Raw genomic sequence first — 27,788 nt, 5'->3', positions numbered from 1 at the left:
GGTGCCGTGTCTCATGCGGGAGCTGGCGGAGGGGAGGGTGGGCTGCACCGGCGCGTCCGGGCGAGAGCCTGCGGTGAGGGAACCAAGGTGAGCTGTTGGCTCTGGAGGTCTCCACGAAGCCTGACGTTCGGACAGCAGCTGCGAAGGCACACAGTATTGCATGGTCAGGGCGCCCTATGCTCAAAGCTCACTGCCCCGCTGGCAGAAGGTGCTGTATCGAATTTAACAAAAAAAAACCGCAATAGAAAACTTCAGAGGGAGCTGCCCTCAGTCTCTCCTTGGAGTATTTATTCGTTCGGCAGCAATTCAGGAGGTACTCAGTGGTCACGAAGGAAACCTTTCATCTCACAGAGGACTGGCTCCATGGTGGAAAATACCACAGGGGCAGGGAGGGAGGTTCCGTCCGCAGGTGGATGGTGGCTCCAAAGAGCGGTGAAGGTTCTAAGACCTGCCAGCCTGTGTGTCTTTGACCCAAACTAGGATCTGAATTTTCTGGTTAAGGGTTTTTGCTACAATGGGTTGAACTGCGTTACAAAACCAGAACACCACGGTCACTGGCCTGCAAGGAGTAACGAAATCCAGCCCAAAGTACATAACCATTTCTTCTCAGTCGGGACCATGTGTGTACTAATGCAGCTTTTGAGAGAAACCCAACCAAAATAAGCCTTTGCTTGCTTGATTCACAGCTCTATAATAAAACATAAGCCTGCTTAGATTTACTTCGCAGCACAGCAAAACACTCACATTAATTGTACACTGCCAATTAAATTTTTGGTTTAAATAATAAAAAAAACCAACTAAAAAATAAAGACTAGAAAACTGTTACTGCCCTTTAAAGGCACATTGTTATTCATAATCACTGCGTTTTAGTTTCCACTTTAGGTAGCATATGAAGGATTAGGATTTCAGTGAAAGAGGGGGACAGAATAAATTGCATCCTCTACCAAAGAACTGCCAGACCTTTTCAGATGGGTGCATACCATGAGCCCTTCCCATGTTAGTCAGCTTTATCTAAACTTTCCAAAGCAATGTCTGCCCCTGAATTTCATGGGTTTCAGGGTCAGTCACAACAGAATTGTGGGGCTGAGGAGGTCAGAGGCCATTTTTGTCAAAGGGTAGTGACCTTAGCAGCAAGAGGTAGCCTGACAAAAATAGGATTCACGCTAGTGAATGGAGTTCTCACTGTTCTTCCCCTGCTGAGTCTTTTTTCTACCTGGTAATGAAAAATCTTGAAGAATTGTAATGGATTTTTATGTGCATACATATATACATGTTTGTATGCGTGTATACATCTATTGGAAATATATTATAAATGTTATGTTAGTTATGCTATAATATATAGTAGTACAATATATTATATTGTATATATTGCATCTATCTTTTGTTATATGTTTCCACCCATGAAAAAGATCACAGTTTTAATAAAAAGTTTATTTGTTGTGAGAAGAGAGGAGAAAGAAAGTGAGCGAGAAAAAAGAAGAAGAAAGGAAGAGAAAGTGAAAATGAGGTTGCATATTTTGGCATGTAGTATAAAAGCTGCTTCAGAAGGATTTGTGGAGTCACATATTTACTTTATATACACATAAATACATGGCTATGCAAGAAACAGCAGTTTCAGTTACCGTCAAGGGAGGGCTTAATTAAGCGGCTGCAGGCTCTGACTCAGCAAGTTTGGCAATTTGCACTAGGATGATTTAAGAGGTGCCTGCCTGTAACTAGCTGTTCTGTGCAGAGGTTATCATCCTCTCATGAGCTGCTGGACTTCACAGCCTGGTATATACCCCTGTGACCTGAAAGCTGTTGCAGTTTATATTAATATGGTGGGTTCTGACCTGCAGTGGTCAAGGAGGGGGCCTGCCTTCCCTTGCAGTGCTTCAGATGCAGATGGTGACCTCTGTAGAGCTGTGTTTGGTAATCTATATGTTGCTTCCCATGAATGTCCAGTTTAAATTTCAAAGCCCTCATCAGGAAGCAGTTCAAAAGAAGTTGGAAGTGCACGTTCAGACTCCTGTGACACCAACACAAGTTTCTAAATGAATTAAAACAAAAAAAAAAAAAGAAAGACTGTGGAGGTTCTTTTGCAAAACACTTTCAAAGCCCGATCTGACTGACGATCTTCTGTGGCTCTTTGTTACGAGCAGCTTCGTGTTGCTGCTGTTGGTCAAACCTCCGCCCAGGACTTTGAGCACGATGTTGCAGTTCTCCACTCAGAAAGTCTTTATTATTTCTGGGGCTGACAGTGTGTCTAATATCCATCCTCCTTCCTGAACTGTCTCCCTGAGCGCTTCAGGTCGGGGTAACTGAGTTGTCCCCAGATGTGTTGAAGGATACAGCACATTTGTATACTAAAAACAGCCTCTTTTTCTCCTCTCCTTCAGTCAAAGGAGATTAGACTTTATTTGGTTTAACAAGTAATTCTAAAATAATGTAGTAAGTTCCTCTGGCTTCCCTTGAGCAGTGCTGGGGTTCACCTTCTTCGTGATCCTTCCAAAGACCCAACTTTGGGTTACTGGTAAGTTCTGCCCACAATCGTCTCACCAATGCATCTGGTCCTTGGAGGGACCCATGGCTGGTCATGGCCAATAGTCTGTCAGGTAACTGGAGATTCATCAGTGTTCTTGAAAATGAATGAACAGGGTCACAGTGGGCTCTTGGCAGATGCAATGCAATGCAGAGATTTGGAATTCATTGGGGAAGAGAAAGTGGATTTTTCTATTCTGGTAACACTACATTTCCCATACTAATTTCTCACAGTCTCAATGAGGCAACAATCTCTATGCTTGTTAATAATTAATAAGCCAGAATAAATGCTTTGATTTAAACATCTTCAGTAACAAAATGCAAAGTAGGACTTTGGTCTCAAAAACATCACAACTCCAGCTGCTAAAGACTGACCACTAAAAAAATCTTCCTGGTATGACTTACTTTCTTCACGTGTAGACAATTTTGCCTGATGGTAACCTGAGTAAGAATAAAATAGATGAGTTAGCCTAAGCCTGACCTCCCTTGTCCTTAATGAAAGTGAAGAGTAAATGTATTGGGTAATGACACCAGCTGACAAGGGTAAAATTTCAGGTCTGTAACACTAGCCCAGGAAACAAGATTTTCATCAGGTACCTAAAGGTGGAGATGAGCTCCTGCTGTGTTTCTGAAAATCCTATCAGGACCTTGGCTGAATGCTTAAGAGCCTGGACACTTGCCAAACCTGTCCTGGAACCCCTTCCTCCCTCAATCCTTGCAGATTTCCAGCTCATTCCTCTAGTTACGTTAGACTCCAAACTCTCATCAGTTTACCCACTAGTTAAACATAAAAGGTGTGAGAATTTTGCCACTTTATTTACTCACCTAAGGAAAAATGACTCTTCCATTTCCACTATTCCAGTGGCAACACATTTGTTACTAGGTGCTGTAAAGAAGACAGCACATCTTATCTGCCTCAGTGAGTACACTGGCTTCGGTGAGCAACAGCAGCAGGACTTAAACCAAATGATATAAAGTCATCAATCTCTTCACAGCCTTGAGCACGTTCAGCTGAAAGCACAGGTGTAGGACTACTCATTTGCTGTGAGTTACGTATGTTCTCAAGTCTTTCATTGGATAAAAACATACATTGCCACATTTAGGGGTTTTTGAAGGCTTGCTTCTGTATTTAAGTAAATTTAAATGGTATCTTTTTCATTTCAAGAATTTTGAGCGTGAAAATCCCTCCTATATCTTGCACAACTGTACAAATAACACTTTTGTCCATTTTAGGCATAAACATGGTTATCATCACACTGGGTGCTATCAAAGATTTTATTTACAAAACAATTACTAAAATGCCTGATGTCATATTTCCATTTATTTATTTCTTACCCATAGGGTAATAGGTCCACCATAATCGCGTGGTGCATTTTATAATACAGAAGAAAAAGCTATGTTAATAAAATCTAACAAAAACTCACAAATAGCTACAAATCTGACAGAAAATGTCTAAGAAAATTCTCCCCAAAATACAATACATTTTTCCACACATACACAGTACAGAGTAAGTTCAAAGGCACAGCTTTGAATTTTGCTTTTGTAGAAGTATATAGAATTATCACCATGTGAAGGAATTGAGAGAACATTTTCATACCTGTCAATAGGTAATTAAATGAATAATCATGTTTGCATTGCCATTTTCTTTACATAATTGCTTCATATCATCATATTTAACATACGTGGCTCTGAATCCAAAATCTTCCCAGTCCCCAAGTCCCTTCTTAACTTTGTCATTACTGACCAGAGAAATTAGATTTTTCCAGATTGTGCAAACTTAACACAAATACATATATAAGAACAATAGTCAACTTAAGGCAGCAGATAATTCAATGCTACATGTCTTTTCTTCTCTTTTGTAAAGATCAAACTTACCGGATCAACAGAAAGGTGCATCAATATACAAAGTTAGGTGTAAACTGAAACCTACAACACCACAGGTCTTTTAAGGAGCCAGACAGGGGAATTGATATGAACAAGTGATGACTTGGCAGAATGGTTCTTAAAAAATGCAGTAAGAGCTTAAAAGAAGAACAGATGACAGGGTTTTGCTGAGGGTGCATTTCCTGTCTTTAACTCAAATTATAAATAGATTTCGTTCCGGCACTTTTTTTTTTGTAAGACTCATTAACATTTGTCAATAAGAGAGGAGGGCAAAAATGGCTCACTCAAGCTGACATCACACAGGGTTGGCCCACATGCCAGAATTAAAAAAGGCACAGATTGGCCCAAAAAGTGGTCTAGAATAGCACAAAAATCTTTTTCAGCTACAGGAACATTCAGTCACACTGGTCTGCAATCTGCCCACATTATGAACTACATTTATCTGCCCAGGATATTTTCCGTATTCACCTCCCTTGAAGAACGTCCATGAAAAGTCCCACATAACACGTGAAGTTTTTTATAACTTTTAAGTATATGGGCTTAGGTGATACCAGTCATTTTCATTTAGCCCAACCTGTGGTGGCTTCCCCATTGATGTAGGCAAAGCCGGGAAAGTGTTGCATGTGCTCATATTCAGAATTTCTGCGCGTAGCCAAGGGGGTGTACATGTCACTAGAATTTCCATATCTTGTGGAGTGCATGGATGGACTTGTGTAGCAGGAGTTTGCAGCCGGGACCTCCGGCCAGCGAGGAGTCACTGGTGTGGGATGCAGCCTTGGAGTACTGCTCATCAAACAGGGCTCCATTCTTGAAGTGGGGCTGTTGAAAGGGTACTACAGTAAAAATAAAGAAAAACAAATTAAGGAATTATCTACCACATTCTTAATTTTAAAATTAGGGCTGGTGGTATCACAATTCCGTGTTTAACAAACCAAAATCATATGAATTAGCATCCCTCCAACAGGTAGGTAACATATCAGATATCTATTGCCTGCAGTCAAGCTGAAGTGTCAGGGAAAGTCTTGCAAAGCAGTCAGTGCCTTTAAATAGTGAATTAATTTGTTGAAGAGCTAGGTACTGGCAGATATATCCATAAGCAAAAAAAAAAAAATTGAATTAGTCTAATTTTTTCTCACAGCTTTTCCTTGCTATTCAGTGAAAAACAGAGTATAAAATGTCCCAACTCCTGCTCACTCAACTATATTTTAAGGAAGGAGAGCAAAAGGATCTTCATTACTGGAAAGGTGCCTTCCCTTTTAAATGTCCACAAGCCCTCCTGCCAGTTTCTGCAGAAAAATAGTATGGTCTGGTCTCAGAGCAAGCAGCTAATTGGAGAACTTATGAAAAGAAGCAGGCAGATAAAGAATCTCTCTATTCCCCAGCTGTTCGCAGTGACAGTTGGAAACTAGAAATCAAAGTTCGACAAATGCTCCCACTAAGGAGATGTGCTGAGGAGAGGACAGGCAGGAAAACAGAGAACAGCTTTTGCTCTCTATAGCCACAGGCTGCCCAGCAACAGAAAGTAAACTGTGCTTATGAGGGCTTGCTTAACATGTCTTTATCTTACTGCCTGTCTTGCAGGAACAGATCGTGTGTGCACTCTGCCTAAGAAATGGCTCTCTGTATTTTGTCCTCCTATTAGCCATCTGCGTCACAGACACGGGTAGGATCCCTGTTCCCCTTGACCAGCCACGTATCTTCAGAACTTCTCTATTTTACACCTTTATACCTTTTCTACAAAAAGTGTCATAACTTAAAATTTCGTTATCTTGGGTGATTTGACACTGTGGTATTTCCTTAACTAGCAGGCTGTCAGCAGAGTAAAACTATCACCTCTTCTGATGCTCACAAATCTTGCAAGCTGCATGCTGAAACTTTGTATGGCTGAGGACTGTAAAACTCCTTCCCATATTTTGGAGGGTCATGGAGAGAAGAGCTGCCATAGTTGTCCATAGGAGGGAGATGGCAGTGATTCCCAAAAGGTCTCATTACGTTACTCCACTGCCAAATGGGGCTGGGGTTAACCAGCTCCATAAGTGGGTCCCCAGGCAATGACAGCAAAGTCTCCATGAGGAGTTTCTGCCGGCTCCCTTCAGACCACAATCAGGAAGGCAGCCCTGCCTTGGCAAACAGGTTTGAACAGTTCACAAGCCTCAGACAGCTCAAAAGCCACACAGTGCCCACTCCTAATTGGATAGGAGAAAGGGAAGATTATTTTTGACCAACATACTGGAGTTAGTGATTTAGCATATTCCACTGTGTCCTGGGGAGACAGGCCAGTTAGCAGATGAGAAGGAACACATCAAAGCTGTATGATGCATTATTTCCTAGAATTATAGAATGGTATGGGTTGGAAGGGACTTTAAAGATTGTCTAGTTCCAACTTCTCATCACCACAGAGATTGTGGATTTACCTGTGCAATCAGCTGCTGAAAGGGGCTAGTAAATGGCAGCACTATACTGGAATGTCAACATTTCCACTGGTACTGCTAGTACAGCTATCAAAATAAGCAGTATTGGCAACACTGTCAAGAAGTCTACACTAGATAATCTAGATTTCCGTCTTTACCCCAAAGAAAGGCTTTTCAGTAGGAAAATTCAGCAGAGCTTAGGCACTGACTGCAGAAAGCCTTATATTCCTTTGCAGAAGAATCAGGTTTTCAGAGCTGTTGGCTTTCCAGAAGCTTTACTGAAGATAAGAGCTGCCAATGCACAGCAACAATGAAACTCAAGCGCTGAAGTTTTAAAAGAGGTGATTTGAATTTAGGATCATGCATCTCTCCTTTAACTCACTAATTAAGGCCAGGGCACTCTGTCGAAAGACAACCAAACTGCAAGTACTCTAAGTAAACATAAGAGGTTCCAGAAAAAGTTGAACAATTTTCATATTTTTATTGTTTGGGAGACTAGCTAATAGATTTAGGATGCTGCTTCCTGGTCTGCACTAGCATTACACGTCATTTTCACACTAGTGCCTGCTCACTGCCTTTGCCTGAACATCTTCATGAACAAAGTTCTTGCCGCAACGAATACAGAAGTAACCAGGTATCTTGTGATTCGCTGTAGCTTCAGAGTTAAATTAATCTCACCCAACTTTAGTTATCAAAAAGTCAGGTGCCTAACAAAGTGAGTCATCTGTGCTCTGTCTACAACCACCAGAAGAATTTATCAAATAATTTATTGAGATAAATATTTAAGAGACAAGATGAGCAGTCCTCAGAAGATGGCCCTTTTCTTCCTCCTGCTACATGATGTAATCCATTAGCTAGCTTAGCTCGAATTAAATAGAAGTCCCTTTTCCATAGTTGTAAAATCCTTAAGTTGTTTCTCCTGGCTGATCTCGAATGTTCCACTAATGACTGTTTAGAAAATACTTTTAGGTGGTTAAGAGTCTGGACCAGGATAGATGATTAGTAAAAAAACACACCACACAAATAACACATTTTTAACTTTCTGTTTTCTCTATGTTACCTGTGGAGTCACAAGATATGGGCCAAGCTAGAAACATTCTTCTTTGTCTTCAGTACTTTTTTATTTTATACCAGTTATCATGGTCTTTGCCTTTATTACCCATGGATCTATGCCTGAAGTCACTGTAGATTCTTGTATTATAGAATATACTTAAAAGATTAATCTAGACTTTTGCCATAATACACCAATGATTATCTGTTGTCTTCTTCCCAAGGTGATATTTGATCTGCTCTGTTATTAACCATAATACAGTCCTTTGCCATCCTGACTCAGTGCAATTTTCCTTCAAGGCTGTGAAACTGAGGTTGTGACTTGTAACAGGAGAATTACTTGCTTTCATACCCCTTACAAATGCCAAGAGAAAGCCCCAGCTTCGGCCAGGTTAACATGCTACTTGATAATTTACAGACTGCAAAACTTTTGTCTAGAGCAAGAGAAACACTGGGAATACTGTGGTGGGTCTCCTGGTTGTACACAGCATTATGTGGGGAAGCCACAAAATGTCTTTTAGGTAGTTTGGACACAAAAAACCTGTGCCGTTGGGGGAATGAAATCTTGGCTCCCAGAATGAACCTCAGGATGCACTGAGAAGGAAAGATAATCCTCCTCCTATCTGCAGTCAAGAGGCCATGCTAAGGCTTACTAAGAAGACAGGGCTGATGGCTGTGCATGAGGGGACAGGATACAGTGCGCTGCTTTTCCTTTTCATCAAGCACACCCGATGCAGCTGTGTTTATGAATGTGTCATGAATGTAAAAAGAATAATTGCTTGAAAATAACATGGACTCTAAATATCTAGTATTTTACAATAAATTCTGTTATGACTGAATGCAAGATGGAAAGTTTTGTAATGGTAGGTCAGCTAATCGCAAATGAGTCAGTGTCTTCTTTTTTCCTACAGTGAAGAGACTATTGAAAGACAATATTTTTAAAGTACTCGTTGGCCCCTGCCTGACTATTAACTCACCCAATGAAGCATCTATTCAGCCTTGTTGGAGTGTCCAAAGCATAGCCATCTGGGCGGATGCCTGCCCATGCTGCCTGAATCACCTTTCACACTCTACATCCGGTTTAATGAAGAGTGCTTAAGCATGCTGAACTCAAAACACTGGGGCCTAGTGATCTTTACCAGATATAAAAGCGACATTTGTTGGAGGGCTCTTGACAGGAAATTACCATTTTCTGGGTTAACTCACACTTGCTGCTACTGCTGCTGTTAGACCTAACAAGAAGCCCTTTAAGTCTGGGAGACTTTGAGCAGATTATTGTTAAAGTCTTTCCTAAAAATTTAAAATTAATTCAGTTTCTTTTAGTATTATTTTAGAAAATACAATGTTAAATATATTCTCCCATGAAGTAAAGACTGAGTTCCTGCAGTGTGAGGATGGAGAATAATCTCTTTATTATTATCCCCAACTCACTGACTGATTATGCATGGAGGTGAAAGGTGTCTCTGTCCAAACAGCAAAATATTTTCCTTATGAATGTGGCTCTGACTTTACATTGCATTAGCTCACACTTTTGCAGAATGCTGTAAGTTAATGTTGTACGTTAACCACTACTTTAGGACTTGCAAATAAATGATACCAGAAATTATAGCAATTGTGAAGAACTGGCTATAAATTAACCTCCTAGAAATATGCTTAAAATATCAAAAATGACATAATCAAAACAATTGATTGATTAGGTCTTTATAATGCTTAAAGTGATCCTTTTCTCCACAAATTGAAGCTTCGTGAATATTAGTTTGTGAAATAGGTTGGGTGAAACTTTCAAGTCAATCTAAGTGCTTTTGGTACTTTGGGACTGGTATTTGGAGCCTTATGAAAATGGTATTTGTAATTATTTTTAAAGTTGTTAAGACATCTGTTTCCTGTTGCATTCAATACATAATTACTTCAATTACATTCTAACAATCTCCAGTCCATTATGAAGCCATACAGTTAGGAACAATGATTCTTGTTGCATGGGTGGCATTTGGACAGTATTTTTTTCTTTCTGTCTTTACTAGCTGTTTGGTGACAGAGTGGTTATTGGAAAGGGTATATTATTCTTACTACATTGGTATAGTCATGAGCTTATACTATGTTCATCCGGGGGGACAAGGGGACAAGAACTTTTCCTCTGTTTTTGTTTTTTGGGGTTTTTTTTTGTGGTGTAGATGGGCCAGAACAATGTTGAACGGACACTAAAGGACAAGCTCTCTCTAGAAGATCTCTCTAGAAGAGGATTTCTTTGGCTCCCCCACTGTAACAAAAAACAGTTGCTACTTTCTTCCAGTACTGTCCCTGCATAAATCCTGCTGTAGAGGCATACGAAGGGAAGACGTGGTTGGTAGGACTGTAGCATGCAACATTGCACAGAGAAACTAAGTGGTGCTACAACTCATAGAGCATTTCTGGGAAGTTACATGAGACCACTGCAGTCCTCAGAGCAGTTTAGGAGAGTCAAATGCTGCTTAAAACCCTTCTAAATATGGCCCCAGTACTGTGCTCTGTGGCTCTGAGAAGTGCAGACCCAACCTGGTGCTTAACGGCAGATTGTACTACTGCAGTGTTTTCCAGGCTGGTTTATTCTCTCCAGACCATGGAAGTCAAGTACACTCTTCATAAACAAAATCTGATGAGAACAAAACAGCAGTGCGAGCACTTGCTGGTACAAATGTTCTCCTCCCAGTCCCAGAAGCTGATTAGAGCTCCAGTTCAGGAACAGCTGACCCTGGCTATGCTCGAGTGCAACAGGAGATAGCTTAAAATCAGCAAAAAATGCTTGTCTTTAAGGTGGGAACTGCATCTCAGGGAACAAAAAGAGAAACACTGCTATGCCACTTTCACCTGAGATACACCATTTGGAGGTGGTTACTCCATTTTGGAAGTGCAAAGGAAGAAAAGGTAAAATAAGGCTGTATGCAGTGTGGGATCTAGGAGTGCTCCCCAGATATAAGCAACTGATGTGGCTGCTTCTTGACTGAATCTCTCCTACCTACTCTGAGATCAGGTTTGCACAGAAAGGCTGGAGGGGAGCTGCAGCTCCAGCAGTTTCCCTGCTCAGCACAACTGAGAGAACAGGACATCCGTATGCCCACCAGACTGTGCCTGCCCTGCAGTGCACCTGCAGTCCTAGCATCCACCACAGGAGAAACTAAACAGATGATAACTCTTAAGTCCAGGAAAGAGATGAAAGGAAAGGAGTGGGAGGAATGATGCAGATCTATGCCTCAAATGGCAAGAGCAGGTGAAGAGGGAATGAATATTCCCTATTCCTCATCATCTAAAAAACATAGGGCACCCAATGCAATTATGTGATAGCAGGCAAGAGAATGTTTGTTTCATACTACCCGTCTTTAAGTCTACAAGTACAAAAAAGCTCAAAGAGCAAAAAAGCTCAAAGATAGGGTAATGCAGAGCAATTTGCTACAAAATACAAAAGTCCAGCTGCTGCTTCCTATTCAGGCTGTCCTTAGGTCAGCTCTTGCCAAACACAGCCTGTCTATGCTGGTGAAAGGACCACTCTCTACCTACCCTGTTTCTAAGACTTTTCTTCCACACGTTCATTTCTGGCCATTGCTGGAGATAGGACCTGGATAAATGGACCTGCAATATGATTCACTACAGCCATGCATTAGAGTACTTACAGATATATTGTATGTTTGCCATTTTTTTGTATTGCATATACAGTGATGCACATTCATATGTTACCATATATAACAAAATATAAAAATACATACTGCTGCAGGTATCTCTAATTACTCTTCGCACTAAAAGTGTTATCCTTGTGATTTACAAAGGAAAAATACTACAGTATGAATTTATTTGTGTTTAAGGAAGAGGTGGAGTGCTGTGAATGGAAATATTTATGGATAGCCTGAAAAAGGATCCAGACCTGTCCAACCAGTGTGAAACTTGCAGAAAAAAGCTGTGATCAAAAGCCAGTCAAGCATACATTGTGGAGGTGGATTAGGTGGCGACATTGTGAAGGGGTTACCTTTGAAGGGGGTACCTCTCTGCTAAACTTGACATACATTGATAGGAACACTCAGAGGCTTTTAGACAAAGTTGATGTCTATTTTCTGCACTGTCATCTGGTACCTAAAACTGCAGAGGCAAAGAACTGATGAAACGTAAAGTCAGTCAGTATAGATGTGTTTATGTACACACATTCTGAATGATGATGGCGTAGCATCATAGGATTGCATGCACCTCTGTACTGTGGCTTAGAGAATTAGTTAGTAGCAAATCAATCTGTAGATAACTTTTCTTTATTTGTGTGCCAGGCTCCTGACCAGTAAGCCAAGTCAAGAAATGAGCAATCAGGCCTGGAATTACAAGGAAGGAGCTGTTCTGAGAACCATTCAGAGATGCTGATGAAAAAAAAAGAAAAAAAAAGTTCTGATTAAGATCAAGGTTTGAAGAGACTGTGCCTGTCAACAAAAAGACTCTTAGCCATCAGTGGGAATTAGTCAGCCTATACTGCCAGGAGGAGCCAGTTTTAGGCTTATGCTGGGTTAATAGCTGTAGATATTACTTCAGCAGAACATTTACTCCCCTATAAAGTTTTTTACAAGCCATCTCGTCCTTTTTTTTTTTTTTTTTTGCATTCTTGTCCATCCAAGAGTCACTGATCTTTCTGAAACTATGAGCTATTTATAAAAATTTCTATTTACCCCAAAATCACAAGACTTACCACATCTCTCTGTGAGCCAAGGTAAGCTCCAAGACACTCAGAGATGAGAGATAACAATAACCTCAAGGGCTCTCAGCAGTCTGTTACGAGATGGGGTGTGACTGAACATGCAGCTGTGACATGGAGCTTCAGTGGTATCAGCCTTAGGAACGACTGCTGTCTCATTTCCTCTAACACTGAGAGATTCAAATTATCCAGAAACCTCTCACTAACATGGACTTGCCACTGGTCAGGTGAGACAGACTTGGCTTAGGACCCCTCCCTGCACTTTTCAAGAGCTGTACGTAGTACGAGATCTACAGCTGTGTGACTTCTTCCCCAGCACAGCCCCACTGTAAGGATTCCAATGACAAAACCACAACAGATATTCCAAAATTAATACAATGCAACTGTCATTGTATTGTCAGTGGGATCAACATGTTACATGTTGGCAAATACAACTTAAAGGGCCGCTCATTCCCTTTCCCAGTTCTTCAGTTGCGCATTTCCACCAAATAAAAGTTATTCCCTCCATCCACTTTGCTCCAGTTCCACTCTTTTTTAGTTGATGGTCTGTAAATTATATCTGTGTAATGATCCATCTTAAAGTTCTACTAAACAAACGAACAAAAAAACAAGCACAAATCTCTGTTTTTTCTTTACATGCATTGCTCTGGGATGGAAAATAGCCTCAAAGTAGCAGACCTGATGATAAAATCTGGAGTATGTTGTTCTCTTCCACACAAAGAGGTTGGACATGGCATTCTTTGAGACCAAAAAAGTAATTTATAGCTATAGCCTAAAACCCACCTCTATTACATGTCACCCTGTCTAAGACAAGGGCTCTCTCTGACTCCATGTTTGTAGAGGAGAGCTTAACCCACACACAGATTTTTTTTTCTCAGGAGTTAATCCCTAGACACGATCCCGAAGAGCATGGTAGGGTATTAGCTAAAGCTGAGACAGAGTTCTATATTTGGACTTAATGTAGATTATAACAAAGAGTTCTTTTGAAGAGTTATGGTCAGTGCCTCCTCTTCTCAACTGATTAAATTACTACAGCCATAGACATTGCATCTCCTCTGATTTCAGCACAGTGGCAGCTGTTTATATGTTGCAAACATTGCCAGATATTGCAAATTTGCCTTCCAGTATTTTGACTTTGCAATGTCATGAGTCCTACTGCAATTCCTTGCACCATATTCCCCTTAGAAAGTCTGCTAGAAAGAGTAGTTCCCTAACATCTTATCAGGCTTTGCAGAAAACAGTACATTACGAACTTTTGTTGGTTAAAAGTAGCTAAGAAAGGACTTACCATCAAGGCAGGCATTTTACAGAAGCTCACTTGGCTTTAAAAGAATGTCAAGCAAATTCATTATTAAAATCATTCAAGACTTTTAGATTATTTTTGAAAGTAGGGTTTCAGTTTGTTGCTCCTTTCAATACAGAATGAGCACATTGACAGGGTTTTGTTAGCTGCATCCTGCTGTGAGATTCCATCTCAGTTTACAACCAGCAGGAGAAATAATATACTACATACAAGTTGAAATCATTTTGCTCTGAAGTGTGATCATTAAAGCGTAGCTGCTGTTCGTGTGTGTCCAGGAGAGTTCAAGGACTGGCAAGAAAGGAAATGATCTGACATCTACACTTGTAGAGACAGCCTACTACAGTATGAAAAATATTTGCATTATTTTAATGTATGTTACTCTAACCAGGACATCTTGATCTTACTTTGTTTTATTTATTTCTTGCTTAACTTAGGCTATGTCAGTGTGACAAGGACAGTTCTCAGAGGGTAGAAAGAAAATCCTTGTGCCAGTGATAGCATCTTTAAACAGTAAAAGCCTAATTCTCCATTTTACATACAGATTCATGACCTTACAGTCCATTTCAGAACCAGCACTCGTGGGTTTTCTGCAGTAAAGGATAAGAGACAGTAAAGAAAATTGGTGACCCAATTTTAAGTCAGAAAGTGGTGCATTCTGGGAAACAATTTTGAGATGACAGGGTAAGGCCTGTACTGAAAAAACAATGGATACAAACCTGTCACAGGACACCCTGTACTTAAATGTTCACTCACTGTTCCTAGTGAAGATACAGCAGCCACAACAACCCTCAAACAAATCCTGACACCTCAGGTAGTCTGTCTGATAGACCAGATGCTACACAAACAGGTGAGAAGTTGTAGACTAGTTCTTTCCATAAGCTAGGGAGCCATTGTTGAGCTGGTCCAAATGCACATATTTGGGTTGTACAGGACAATCTTAACAGCAGATTTCCAAAAGCTTTAAGGAGATCAATACCATATTCTAATCTTACAGCTAGGGGAAGTGAGGCGCAGAAAAGATAAATTACTACTCTGAGATCACCTGGCAGACTGATACCAGCGACCAGAATGAGATGCAGGTTTCATGTGTTCTAGTCCAAAGCACTTTCAAATTCACATCTGTGCATCTGGTATGAAACTGTTCCAGTCCATTGATGAGAGTAGTGGTCCCTAATATACTTGTATAAATTTCTAGTAGATAAAGAATAAGAGGTGCCATGTGGGTGGAATATCCCAACACCAACACCTGCTGTCTGTACCTGCCTTTTGCAAATCTTCTGGCAGAGAGCCCAGAGAGCAGCTTCCTACACTGGGGAAGCACCTATTGCTGAAGTCCTGAAATACTTACTGAGATAATTTCTTATCATTATAGTAGGAGACTATGGCATAGAGATTAAACAGAATTTCTTTGCAATGGCATCCTGAAGATATTCAAACTGTATTCAGAACTCACATTTTTGGCAAATTCCTAAACACACATATTCTCAAAAGCAGAGGCCCCAGAAGAATTCATGATGGTCTCTGCATCTTCTTTCATCTATATGAAAACATTTCTATTTCTTGTTAAGAATCTCTTCCTGTTCCAAATGCAAACAAACATACAACTAATTATATTCATTTTTGTTTCAGTTACTCCTTAACATAGCAACACTTTCTATGATCCAGACTGATGGATTTTAGAGTTTAGTACAATCTAAAGCTATTTCTGATAAAAGAATCTCCACTAGAATGAAAAAATATCTAGGTAATACTAGAAAATAAAAAAATTAGGGAGCATCAATGATTATACTGATGACAGTTTATTGATTCAGGCAGCTAAAATGCTGATAAGAAATTTACAAGCACAACTTTACTTAAAATGGTACAGCAAGCATTGTCAAGTAATAAACCCAACTTACCTGCGAAGAGCTTCTGTGGTAAGCTGAGTAGTGAAGTGGTCCAGAAATAGCAGTATCATGTGGTAAGGATGGATACTGACTCTGCATTGCATGGGGATGCTGGTTGCTATAGCTACTGTAGTTGTAACTTCCTGTGTATCTAAAATCCATTTAAAAACACTATTTAGTATGCATAGTAATTGTATTGCCACTAATAATTCTATAACTTTTTAGACATAGAGTTGCACTGTTTTTGCATAGGAGAATTAAATTTTAGATAACCCTTAAAAAAAGATATTTCTCAGCTCAGCTGGGACACGGATGCTACTCAGTGAAATTATGTTCAGCACAACAAATAGAGAGACTCAGCACGTTTCTCTGAGTAGTTTTAAATGGCAGGTTCATTTGTGCACTTTCTAAGGAGCAAGTGTCTTTCCCTTTTATTATTATTTTATTGCCATAAAATAGTAAATTGCTAGTTCCTAGTAAATTGCTATCCAGGCTGGGGAAGTATGGTAAGATTTGACTTAAAGAACTACACCCAGGAGCTGGGTTATCTCCTTGCACTAGGGTCAGATGTTCCTTTTGTGGGAGAGAGAGAGATGTATTAAATTGTGTCTGAAGTGTACAACGAACAGCTTTAGCACAGCTGACTCAGGAATAGAGTGGGATTTGAAGCTGGAGAACCTGCCTACTTTCTTCTTTTTAATCACAACCCCTTGTCTAGGGACAGCCACAGATAAAGGAGGGAGCAGTTTCCTTAGCTATAAGAAACCACAGGGTCAGTGTTTGTTGGCCACCATTATTTGGGCTATTCACTAGAAGGTGCACGGACACTTTGCAACCTCCCTGTCTTTGTGTAGCTGTGCAAACATTTGATGCTAATTCAGCACAGAAGTTTAAAGGCTCTTAAAATATATGCTATTGAAATGAAAGGCAAACCATGGTAAAAAGCAAACCATGGTAAATAAACAATCGGAGTAACCAATTCGTTGTGACAAAAGGAAGATAGTTATTTGTAAAGACTTTTCCCAGAAATTTCAATGTAATTTTTACACTGGATAGAGTTTAAACTTCTACCGTTCTTTCGATTTTATGATGGTATTCTAGAGACACTGTGTCATGTCTTACACCAGGCAAACCATCAGCTTCAAAATGAGAGCAGAGAACCCCCTCCAAAATCATTTTCGGGGCATAAGGGCCTATGTCCATCTTCATTGTTCAACAGTGAGCCAAATTCTTCTCAGAGGTGTACAGTGACAGGGTGAGAGACAACAGACACAAGTTGAAACAGGGGAAATTCAAATGATATATAGGGGTATTTTCTTCTATTAATACCGCAGATCTTCCATTTACAGTCCTGAGACTCCACACATGTGGAGAGTACCACTGTGGACTTAGAAGAAAATTTACTGGAGTGGAATAGAGTAGATTACAGACCTCGTGCACTTCTCCAGTTTCACAAATCTACACTAGTCTTGCTTGCTATAAGGTTTGTTTTAATAATGGGGAACAGATAATTTAGCCCTTTCTTCATTTCTGGTAACATGCATTTGGCCTTGATCAATTTTTATTTTACAGGGAGCAGTTTTTATCACTGTACTTTTATATTTTATTTTCTGTAACTGACCAGAAGCACAAATAAAGTATTTGTACAAATCAATCCAACAGTTTCTATTTCAGCCTGTAACAGTCTCACTCTTGGGAACTACTAGGGCTTTATGTTGTTCCAAGGCTTCAGTTCTTAAATGTCTTTATATTGTGCAATATTGTGGTATAAAGCACTCTGATCTTTTAGGTGTTCTCCTTCTATGTCAAGGTAGTTTGGAGCCTTTATATTTGACAGAGCATCATCTTTATTGCGCAAGATCAGTAGGAACCCCAGCAGAACTGCTGCTGGGAAACTTTCAGGTATGCTGGGTGGCTCAGAGTCTGCATTTGGTGGGAAATGCAGCAGGGGAATGGCTCGTGGGCACCATACTGGTTGTGCTCTCTGCATGGGAGTGAGGCTCATTCTTTGTGCCTACAGCAGCTGCTCACTCCATTTCTTGCTTCTCCAGAAACCTGGATATCTTAGTGCAGGCTTTGATCTTTTTCCTTCTTTCCAGGGCAGCCATCTGTTTGAATTTTGCATAGAAGGTCTCTTATTTTTTTGTTTTCCTCTCTGAGGAAAACTTCTTTAATGCTTTTAAACAAACTCTGTCTTGAATATGTGACTGTAACTTCCATAAGAACTATACGATGAGACTTGTGCTTCAAAACACCATGGGTGAGGTCACTGGATTTCCCTGCACACATTTCTTCAGGAACATGTCTCTATAGCCTGTCACATTAGACTCAAATCACATAAGAACTGAAATACCAATATGTTGATTTTGCTGTAGATCCAAAATAAGTACAAATTGTAATGGATCAAAAAAATTTCGATAGTACTATATAGAGGGCAAATAAGATAAGGAAATCTTTGTGATAAAAGCCATGTAAACACAGATTAACAGAGGCCCTATATCCTTATGAGCTTGTAAAGTCAATTTTATACAAGAAGGCAGATGTCACTGAAATGTTTAGGAGCATCACCGAAATGTTTAGGAGCATCTCCAAAATGTTTCTATCCATGTGTCACACATAAAACTAACTGGCAAAAGAAGTCAGATTATAGAATTCTTTGTTGCCTTTCAGAAAAATTGATTCACCTAGATTAAAAGGTTTCCTTTGGGGAAAGATTTCTTTAGGAACAATGAATTATCACATATAAACACATATATATTATATATACACTGCCTTATTGTGGTCTCTTCCAATTCTTGCATCCTGTTCACTCCTGAACCTCCTTGCTGCCCTATTTCTGCCTCCACCAAGCAGTCATATTGCTGGATAGGAGAGATGTTCCGTATCTCCATATCCAGGTTTTTCCAGTAAGGCCTTAGGAGTGACATTCAAACAGAAATCCAAACCTAACTGCATCCAAGAGATTAATCTACTGTTACCCTTCCAAACAGTATGCAGTCTTCCACATGGGGAAAGCACTTCTGCAAGGTTGATGAGTATGCAGTGACACTGAGGAGCTCAGTAAAGTCTTTTGAACTTCTTGCATCATGTCAGCATCTGAGTATAGGCTAATCTTGCTATGTGCCTGGCCCTTCTCCATCAGTTCTTTTGAGACTGTTTCTTTCTAGTTATAGGTATGAGTTATATTCTCACTCAGATGAGAATGGCACAGAAGTGTTGCTTGATAAAAAGAGCACTGGGAGACGTAGTTTGAATTTCTGAAGTTTTCCAAGATGAAATAATGTTATATAAATCTCTACTGTAATTATTTTCATTGAGAGTCTTGAGCAAATTTTGGTGATGGAGATGGGATTAGAATATTATGGCGAAAATGTGTCTATTTCTCCAAACTTTGGACATTTTTTATTTGCAGATCTGACAGTAGTCATAGAATCATTGAATCATTGAGCTTGGAAGGGATGTGTGGAGGTTGTCTAGCCTAACCTCCTTGCTTCAAAGCAGGGTCCACTAGAGCAGGCTGCCCAGGATCGTGTCCAGAATGGGTTTGTATATCAGCAAGGATGGAGATGCCATGGCCTTTCTGGGAAACTTGTTCCAGTGTTTGATCACACTCACAGTAAAACAAGTTTTTTGTTTCTTTATGTTTAAACAGAATTTCTTGTATTTGTATTTGTGCCCATAGCCTCTTGTCCTGTCATTAAATACCACTGAGAAGAATCTGTCTCCATCTTCTTTACATCCTGCACCAGGTATTTATACACATTGATAAGACCCTCCCTGAGCCTTCTCTGCTTGATGCTAAACAATCCCAGCTCTCTCAGCCTCTCTTTGTATGACAGACACTCCAGTCCTGTAATCATCTCAGAAGTGGCCCTTTTCTGCACTTAACTCCAGTATGCCTCTGTCTGTCTTGTTCTGGGGAGCACAGAAGTAGATCCAGTGTTCCAAACGTGGTCTCAGCAGTGCTGAGCAGAGGAGAAGGATCACCTCTCCTGAGACATGGTACAGTAAGGTTGTTCTTTGGGCATATCTAGCCTTTGGGATAGAGCATGGCACAGGAAAACAGGAATCAGAGCAGAAATTTACTGAAGCCTTCTCTTTTATAAAATATTCTCCAAGCCTACTGTGTTTTTAAATAGAATTAAATGAGATTATAAAATTGAGACATAATCATACAACAATAACAACAGCCAAAGAATAGAGATATCAGCATCTTTGCAATATAGACTTACTACAACAAGAAACAGATTTCACTGCATTTCCAAAAAAAACCCCAAAGCATAAGTTAATTTTTTTAAAAAAATCACAAAAACCCCCAATACACTTGGAAATTACTTACCCGTGTTCTTCTCTGTGGGGATAAACAGGTATCCGGTGTGTGACAGATGATGATGGTACATGTGGACTTCTCATGCAGGGCAGCTGTTGGGAATTTTCAGCAGGTGACCCAGCAGCTGTTGTCACAGTGTAGGTGAGTGACCAGGTATAGGATTGCATAGCTCCTGCAGACAAACAAGCATTAAAGGAATACAGCTAACATGGGCTGTCCTTCACAGATATGTTGTGCTTTGAGATGGTTACAGAAAAGCAACCTAATAGGCACTGATAATGGAAATAGCATCAATCAAAGTGAACAAAACAGTTATGTCTGAGGCATAAATACAAATACAAATAGATCAGCTGGATTGTGGAAACATCCAGAGGTAGGAGACATATCTGGAATAACTCAGACTGTGAACTTTCAGTGCTGTATTGTAATTTGAGGCTGTAATTTTTCAGAAACACTGGGGTAGGACATAGGAATGGAGGAACACCAGTGCTAATATTTCTTAGGTATGATGTACCATACCTGGAGGTCTCTCTCACACAGAGTGGGCTGCTGGTCTGTTTAGCTTTGAGGCTGATCATGCCTGGAGCAAGGCAGGAAGCATGATCAGAACAATTAAGGATTAGAAAAAGATGAGTGTTATGCAAATGCATTCCTTGAATCTTTTTGGAGTTTGTATCTCTTCCACCCAACTAGGTGCCAGCCTTTGTAGTGGCAACACAGTGGTAGATCTCCAATTTATAACAAATATATAGGCAGAAATAGCCTAGCCGTTTTCTTCCTGCAAATAATGTTTCTTTCTTCTTCCAAGGCAGCAGGGACTGGACTTAATTTATTTTTTCATGTAGAGTATTTGTGGGAAGAGCAAAGCAAAAAAGTGGGTTTTCCATTTTGCTTGGAAGGTGCTGAGTTTTTTAATCATCTTGATCCCTTCCAGGCAGGAACTCCAGATTCATGAGCCAGCTGCTGAGAAACCTTTGTCCTTTGCACACACCCCTTTCACTCAGGAGGCTGACAGATCCATTGTTCCAGTATAACATAGCTCTTGCTGGAGGTCATGACCAGACTGGCTGAGATTACCCAGCAAATGAGGACCAGAACACTGAATTTAACCCAATGCGAACACTAGTTTGGGGGTCTTTGGGCACTCTTGACTCTTTTTCAGTATCTAAAAGGAATTGCAGGAGGTGACTCGTTTTTTTCAGTGTGGATTCTAGGACTTCCTGTAGTATGAAAGGACCTAATTCAGAGGCAGAAGTAATTGTATTACCAGGTCTGTGTCCACTCCATGAAACTGGGAAGTGAAAAGCCTATCTCAGATGTGCACAATTTTTTTCAGGTGTGTGTGATTTTATTTGGCAAAATCAGACAAATATTTTTTTGAAATGGGAAATGCTTAATTCTGGGTGTGAACAAAGGTGTTCTGATCTTCACAAGGTAAGTCCAGCTTGAAATACTCCAACAGAGTGTGATTTAGTGCTCTTACAGTAGAGACATCCTCGGATGTGTTTCTGTCATCGACTCTTGAATTTTCAGTCTTTTATGTCCTCTCGCTGAAGAGGACCGTTGAGATCTCTGAGACCAAAGAGGAGGAATACACATTTGAGCTAGCACATCAGTGCTGCTGTGGCTATGAGCAGTCATGGTTCCTTGAGTTGAGGAAAAGTGTTTAAGGAAGCTTGCCTTCACTAGAAAATGCAGTTTATGTGGAAGGGGCCAAAACTACTTATGTGATCACCAAATAATTTCATTTGAAAACAAGAGAAAAACTGTTTTGAAAATATCAACAACTTGTCTGCTGAATATTTTGGTGAAACATTTCAATTTCAAAAGGTCAACATATTTTCCTAGTGTTATTTTCCAAAAGAAAATCTGAAACTTTGTTTCAAAACAGGCCTAAATTCAAAAGGCAAAAATAAAGAGAAAAGAAAGAAGGACAACAAAGATGGTGAAAAAAAAACCCCAAATACTTATTTTTAGGAAACTTTACTGGGGTTTTTTCTTCACTTTTTCACTTTTTAAATTCACCATAAAACAAAAGTTTTACTTGGACCTGATTTTATTTTTTCAAGAAAAAATTTCACCACTGAGCCAAAAATTTCATTACCTTCCTAGCTCTAAGAAGAAGTGGTAGTAACAGGCCCAAAAGATCCTTTGCATTTTACCACATATGGTTAATTTGACTGGCCCTAACCATTGTGACAGCCTCCTTTTCTTTTTCTGAAAAATAGCAAGGATCTTATCTGAGGAAAATGAGTCAGTCCAGGACAGCATGTTGTTTCATGTGGGAAGTCAGACTCCTTGGATGAGGACTTGGCCACCCCTGGCATTCAAGTCAAACTGGCAGCTACCTCAGTTCAATTTTAAAATAAATGTTTAGGGTGTCACATGCTTTGTGCCTGTCCAGACAACACTGAAACAAATACACATAATACGTCCTGGACTGGAAGAGTTGTGAATATCCTTGCTTAATTTTCCTAACCAAGAATTGCCCCCAGTACTACAGGATAGTACTTCACACAGCTGCTCTAGGAAATATTAACTTTCTTTTGGAGGTTATGGTTTAGAGACAGATGTATGTTGGGTTTTACTCTGGATTTAGAGAGTGACAGAGAGATGTTCAAATTAATTTTTCAGGATGTTCTTGGGAATCTACAGTTGCCTCATTTCTCTTTGCCTTTGTGGAAGGGATGCCATTATTTTCAGTGACCTAGTCACAAAGACACAGAGGAAGGATAGAAGAATCACAGAATCACAGAAGACAACAGAAGAAGACAACAGATTTGCAGATGTGTGTGTGTATATATTGAGTCAGACAGCATACTGCCAACATTGTGGTGGGTGGAAAAGGAGGAATGAGATAAGTCTGAAAGTTTTTTGTAGTTAGCTTTTTAATACTCGCCCATGTCTCAGCCCTATATGATTAATTTCCTTAGCTGGCTGCAGAATTGAACTCCAGGAGATGAAGTCTCTTTTAGATATGACTGAACCCAACTGAACTGCTTTTTGAAATAAGCAGAAACAATAGTGATTGAGCAACATTTTGCTCTGCTTTGTGTTCCGAACATGCAGGGTTTGATTAAAGTAGGGAAGTTCATTTATTATCACTCCTTTTTCTTTTCTCTTTTAACGAAAAATTTGATTTTGAGGATACTAACCCAGAGGCTATCTGACCTGCAGGAGAGCCAAATATAAATGGAACTGCTCTCAGTCTAACTGTGGCCCTGTTGTCATTGGTGCCATCATGTACACCAGCATAGAAAGAAACAGAATGCTTCATGATGCTGCATTTTATACTTGCTTTATGCTGGAGTAAATTTCTACTGCCCAGGTACAAGTGAGAAACTCTCAACACTGTGCATTATGTCTGATAGTAAGCAGTCAAACTCAAGCAATCAGAAATCTGGAGTCAGACCCCTATTCCACCCCTACACAACAAAGAGATTTTCTTAACTATCAGCTTCAGAAAAAACACAAACCCTTCCATTTGGAAGGGGAGAATTGCCTTTTGAAATTGTAACCTTTGATTTTTACACTCTGCAGCTATAAGAGTTAAACTGTTTGTTGAACAAGAGCTGGTATTCTCATATATTCATATGAGTCCAGGAGCTGAAGCTTTAGGAAAAAAAAACCTGGAAATCTGAGAGGTGATAGCTCTGTGCAAGTATTTCCTGTGCCAGATTACCAGAACTTCAATACTTAGCCTAGACTTGGTGGAACAGTGACCTTAAATGACCATTGCTGACCTGAAGATTATTTCATACGTTTCTTGAAACTAAACAGTAAAACGCATAGATTACTTTACTAACATATTAGGAACTACTTTACAGTTCAGAGTTCATTTTGGATTGTCTAAAAAAATATTGCATTGGCAAATGAGTAATCACAGATTTAAGAGGGGCTTTAAGAGAGACTAGCATAGTCAGCCATATAGCTATCACTTTTATTACAATACTGTTGCAGTTTGATAAATCATTAATCTGGCCTTTGTGATTTAGAAAAGATAGAGCCTAATTATCATAGAATCATAGAATGGTTAGGGTTGGAAGGGACCTTAAAGATCATCTAGTTCCAACCCCCCTGCCAGGGACACCTACCACCAGACCAGGTTGCTCAAAGTCTCACCACCCTCACAGTAAAAAATTTCTTCCTAATATCTAATCTAAACCTGCCCTCTTTCAGTTTAAACCCATTTCCCCTTATTCTATCACAACCTGCCCTTGTAAAACAGCCCTCGGATCATCCTTGTGGCCTCCTCTGGACTCATTCTAACAGGTCCCTGTCTCTCTTGTGTTGGGGGCTCCAGAACTGGACACAGCACTCCAGGTGGGGCCTTATGAGAGCGGAGTAGAGGGGGAGAATCACCTCCCTCAACCTGCTGGCCACACTTCTCTTGATGCAGCCCAGGATACAGTTATTGGCCTTCTGGGCTGCAAGTGCACATTGCCGGTTCATGTTCAGCTTCTCGTCCCCCACCACTTCGAAGTCCTTCTCTTTGGAACTGGAAGGACTGAATATCCTTTTACATCCTTTTAAACTTTTAGTAACTTAAGAAGTTTTAAATAAAATGTTAGCTGAGCCATGCCAGATGCTGTACTACAGAATGCTAGAAGTAGGATTTACCTTTCTTTTGCTTGGTATTATGTAATTACAACAGTTTAATTTGCTGGGTTTGTGCTGACCACTGTCTGAAGGCAAAAAGGTTAAAATGCAAGTTTAATAGTTAACTTTTATTGCTAATTGCCACAAGCAAAAAAGAGGTAATGATGCCTTAAATTGGGGAACTGAGAGCTAGTGGTAACCAATGGAACTAGTTCTCAAGATTTGCAACGCATTTGTAGAGTTCTACATTTACCTCATAAAACACACATAAGAAAATCAGTAAGAGTGTACTTTAAATATATCTTTCCAGAACAGATATTCTTGTTTCAAAGTATATATTAATGCCACAAAACTGTATATGGAATAGTTTGATTATACGTAATACATCTTCATCACTCCTATTTTAAAGTGTAGCAATTTCCTATAGCTGGAAGATGGTGATTATTTTGTATTACTTTATCTGAATGAACCCTGCGTTCCATGGTATAATGGTTAGCAAACTAAAAAGGTGATCAGTTCATCTACATGATGAACATGGGAAATGGAGGTATTACTTAGTGCCCAAATTAAGACAAGGAAATAACCACATACTTATATTTAATCTTGCACTGACAGACCACTACTTGCACTGACAAATTGGGCTTCTGCTAGGCAAAAATAATTTTCACACTTGCAAAGGTGCGACTGCACCAGACTGTAAGAATAGAATCCAATTCAACCAAACAAAAGTTTTTTAAAATAACCAAAAAATGAAAATCTGGGGAAAAAAGAGAGCTAAAATAATCACAAATAGCATTCTTGCCTAAGAAGTCCTGCTATGGGAACAATTATGTCAAGTTCTACTGCCTGTACTGTAGGAGTAGGTCCTTCATCCATTGTTTCCCAAATGATCCTGTTTCTGGCTTGAAATTTCAAAGTAGCAGACCTTGGCTTTACCAGGACATAAAAAATTAGAGAGTGAGAGAATAAACCAGACTATAATAAAATAATAACCAACATTAAAACAAAAAGGAATTGCTTTTGTAATGTGTGCATTACTGGCGGGATTCAGGAGAGATATACAAGATCTGTGCAGTTCCCCGGCCTGCCCAGATCTGCACCTAAGTCTAGTACCTAAGTCAAGTAAGCAGACAGTGGAAGCCCAGAGGGCTGACAAATAGGCTATTATATAAATATGGAATAAGCTTTGGGTTAATAGTTATGATAGTCACATGGAATTACAGTCTCTGCAGCCTAAATACAAGTCCCTCAAATTTCCATTCATGTCAGTGCCACTGGAAAACACACAGTTCCCTACTTTTCAGTCTTTTACTTCTGGGCACAGTTCTGCATCATACTCAGTTCTGGTTATAACATCACAACAATCTCATTGGGCCACAATGTCTACAAAGCAAGTTACCCACAAAATCAGTGTTTCCAAACTCAAATATACACACCAGTGCTGCCTGATCCACAGCAGTGTGCTCACCTGCCAGGTCTAAGAATCATGTGTCTCTTGCCTAACTGTTCTGGGGGTAATACCATCCTATTTCTCTCTTTAGTATGGTAGTCTCCAACAGTGAGAAAACCTTATGTTTCAATGTAGGGACAAATGTTCTTAAATCTCTTTCCACTAGAACTATGCATTGTGTGTCCCTGTGGCGCCTTTGAAAACACGGAAAACATTTGACAGGAAGATTTATTAGTCCTTTAGCCACTGCCAAATTCTCCAGTGTGGTAAATCATCACTTTCTGACATTCTTTCAAGAAGGTTTTGTAACTTTTCTAGTACGTCACAAAAGTGATGGTTTCCACATTCTGCTTATACATCCATTTCACTGAGGAGCAGCAAAGCTGGAATTTCGCTGTCTGGAATGCCTTCTGAATGTCCTTCATATTTCTGCCTTTTTTTTCCATGAGTTAAGAAAATACTGGGTTTTGATCATACAGAAAGACTGTCCTGACCCTATCCAAAAGGCAATGATTGAGTTATACATTAGAGTATAGAGGATGGTTGCTCATTTATACAAAACAAACACGAAGCCAATTTTGTGCTTACTGTTTTCTGACAATCCTGCCCACATATTGAATATCTTTAAGCACAGGTTTTTTATTCTGTGGGCCCACCATAATACAAGTACCTCATGGGTTGCCATAATAGAGTATGCAACTGAAAATAGGCTTCAGACATGTAATTCCTAGTCTCTAACATTGAAAGATGAAAGGTATCAATAATGTGTAAAACATTCCCAAGAGAAACTTGTGTGGGTATTTAAATATATTTGGGTCTCAAATATGTTGAAAGATATCCAATTCCCATTTTACCCACTAGGAATTCCTGAACCACCAATAAATAGTTCAGGATTTTGAAAACCTCACTAAAACTTAAAATATCTGTCACATTTCCTTGAACTATATAAAATTTTTCAGAGAGCCTGATTGCCCTTAAAGTAATTGAAGATGCTCAGAAGTGCTACATTCATAAATAATTATTTTGGCACATTGCTAGAAATATGAAAAATTGGACTGATTCTTAAAAACATTTAGAAATAAAGTGACACGTCTGCTCTTCTGAAGGCCTCAGCTACTGAACAGATTCTGATATGCTGAGGTCTGGGATCTCCTGTCAAGGCCTTTGGGCTCCAAACAACAGATCTTTTTCCTATTAGATTGCACATCATCTTTGAATACAATGAGGAGGCATAACTGATTCTGTAAACAGATTTATGTTTGGAAAGGCTTCTCATCTCTTGAAAACTAGCATATCACATTCTCAGGCTCAATTTCAGGTGACTGAGTGCAAAAGCTACCTTCAAGCAGATCCAGCTACCATAAGCCTACCTACCTGTTGTAGCTGCTATGACACCGTACTCTGGGGACTGATTGTTGACGGGCGAGGGGGCAGAGGGCACTTCCACTGAGGTGGCAGATTTAGCTGGGGAGAATGGCACTGGGGAGGGAGTTGGAGGAGCTGGTTCACTCAGAATAATTTCTTCTCGTAGTTCTGCTGCAGGATGAGAAAAAAAAAACCCATCAAACATAATTAAAGGTAGAGTCAAGAAACACTGAAGAACTAAAAAAAATTAATGCAAGCAGTTAAGTTCTGTAGGCTATATTTCAAGAAATG

At 39.8% G+C, this 27,788-nt stretch overlaps 1 protein-coding gene across 1 annotated transcript in view; it reads right to left on the bottom strand.

Annotated features, from left to right (window-relative positions):
- Window positions 1-4,471: 4,471 nt before the first annotated feature.
- The window catches only part of RFX4 (regulatory factor X4), a gene marked incomplete at its 5' end in the record, with an annotated part of 50,212 nt that continues 26,895 nt past the window's right edge, over window positions 4,472-27,788 (bottom strand). The window contains 4 exons of the mRNA XM_010169105.2: window positions 4,472-5,237; window positions 15,766-15,904; window positions 20,093-20,255; window positions 27,507-27,668. Of these exons, the coding sequence (XP_010167407.1) occupies window positions 4,965-5,237; window positions 15,766-15,904; window positions 20,093-20,255; window positions 27,507-27,668 (737 nt within the window). The remainder of the gene's footprint in view (window positions 5,238-15,765; window positions 15,905-20,092; window positions 20,256-27,506; window positions 27,669-27,788) is intronic.

The sequence above is a fragment of the Antrostomus carolinensis genome, unplaced genomic scaffold (assembly GCF_000700745.2).
Source record: "Antrostomus carolinensis isolate BGI_N321 unplaced genomic scaffold, ASM70074v2 scaffold31605, whole genome shotgun sequence".
Taxonomy (NCBI): Eukaryota; Metazoa; Chordata; class Aves; order Caprimulgiformes; family Caprimulgidae; genus Antrostomus; species Antrostomus carolinensis.
Note: the sequence above shows the minus strand (reverse complement) of the source record. Positions and strands in the feature narration are given on the sequence as shown.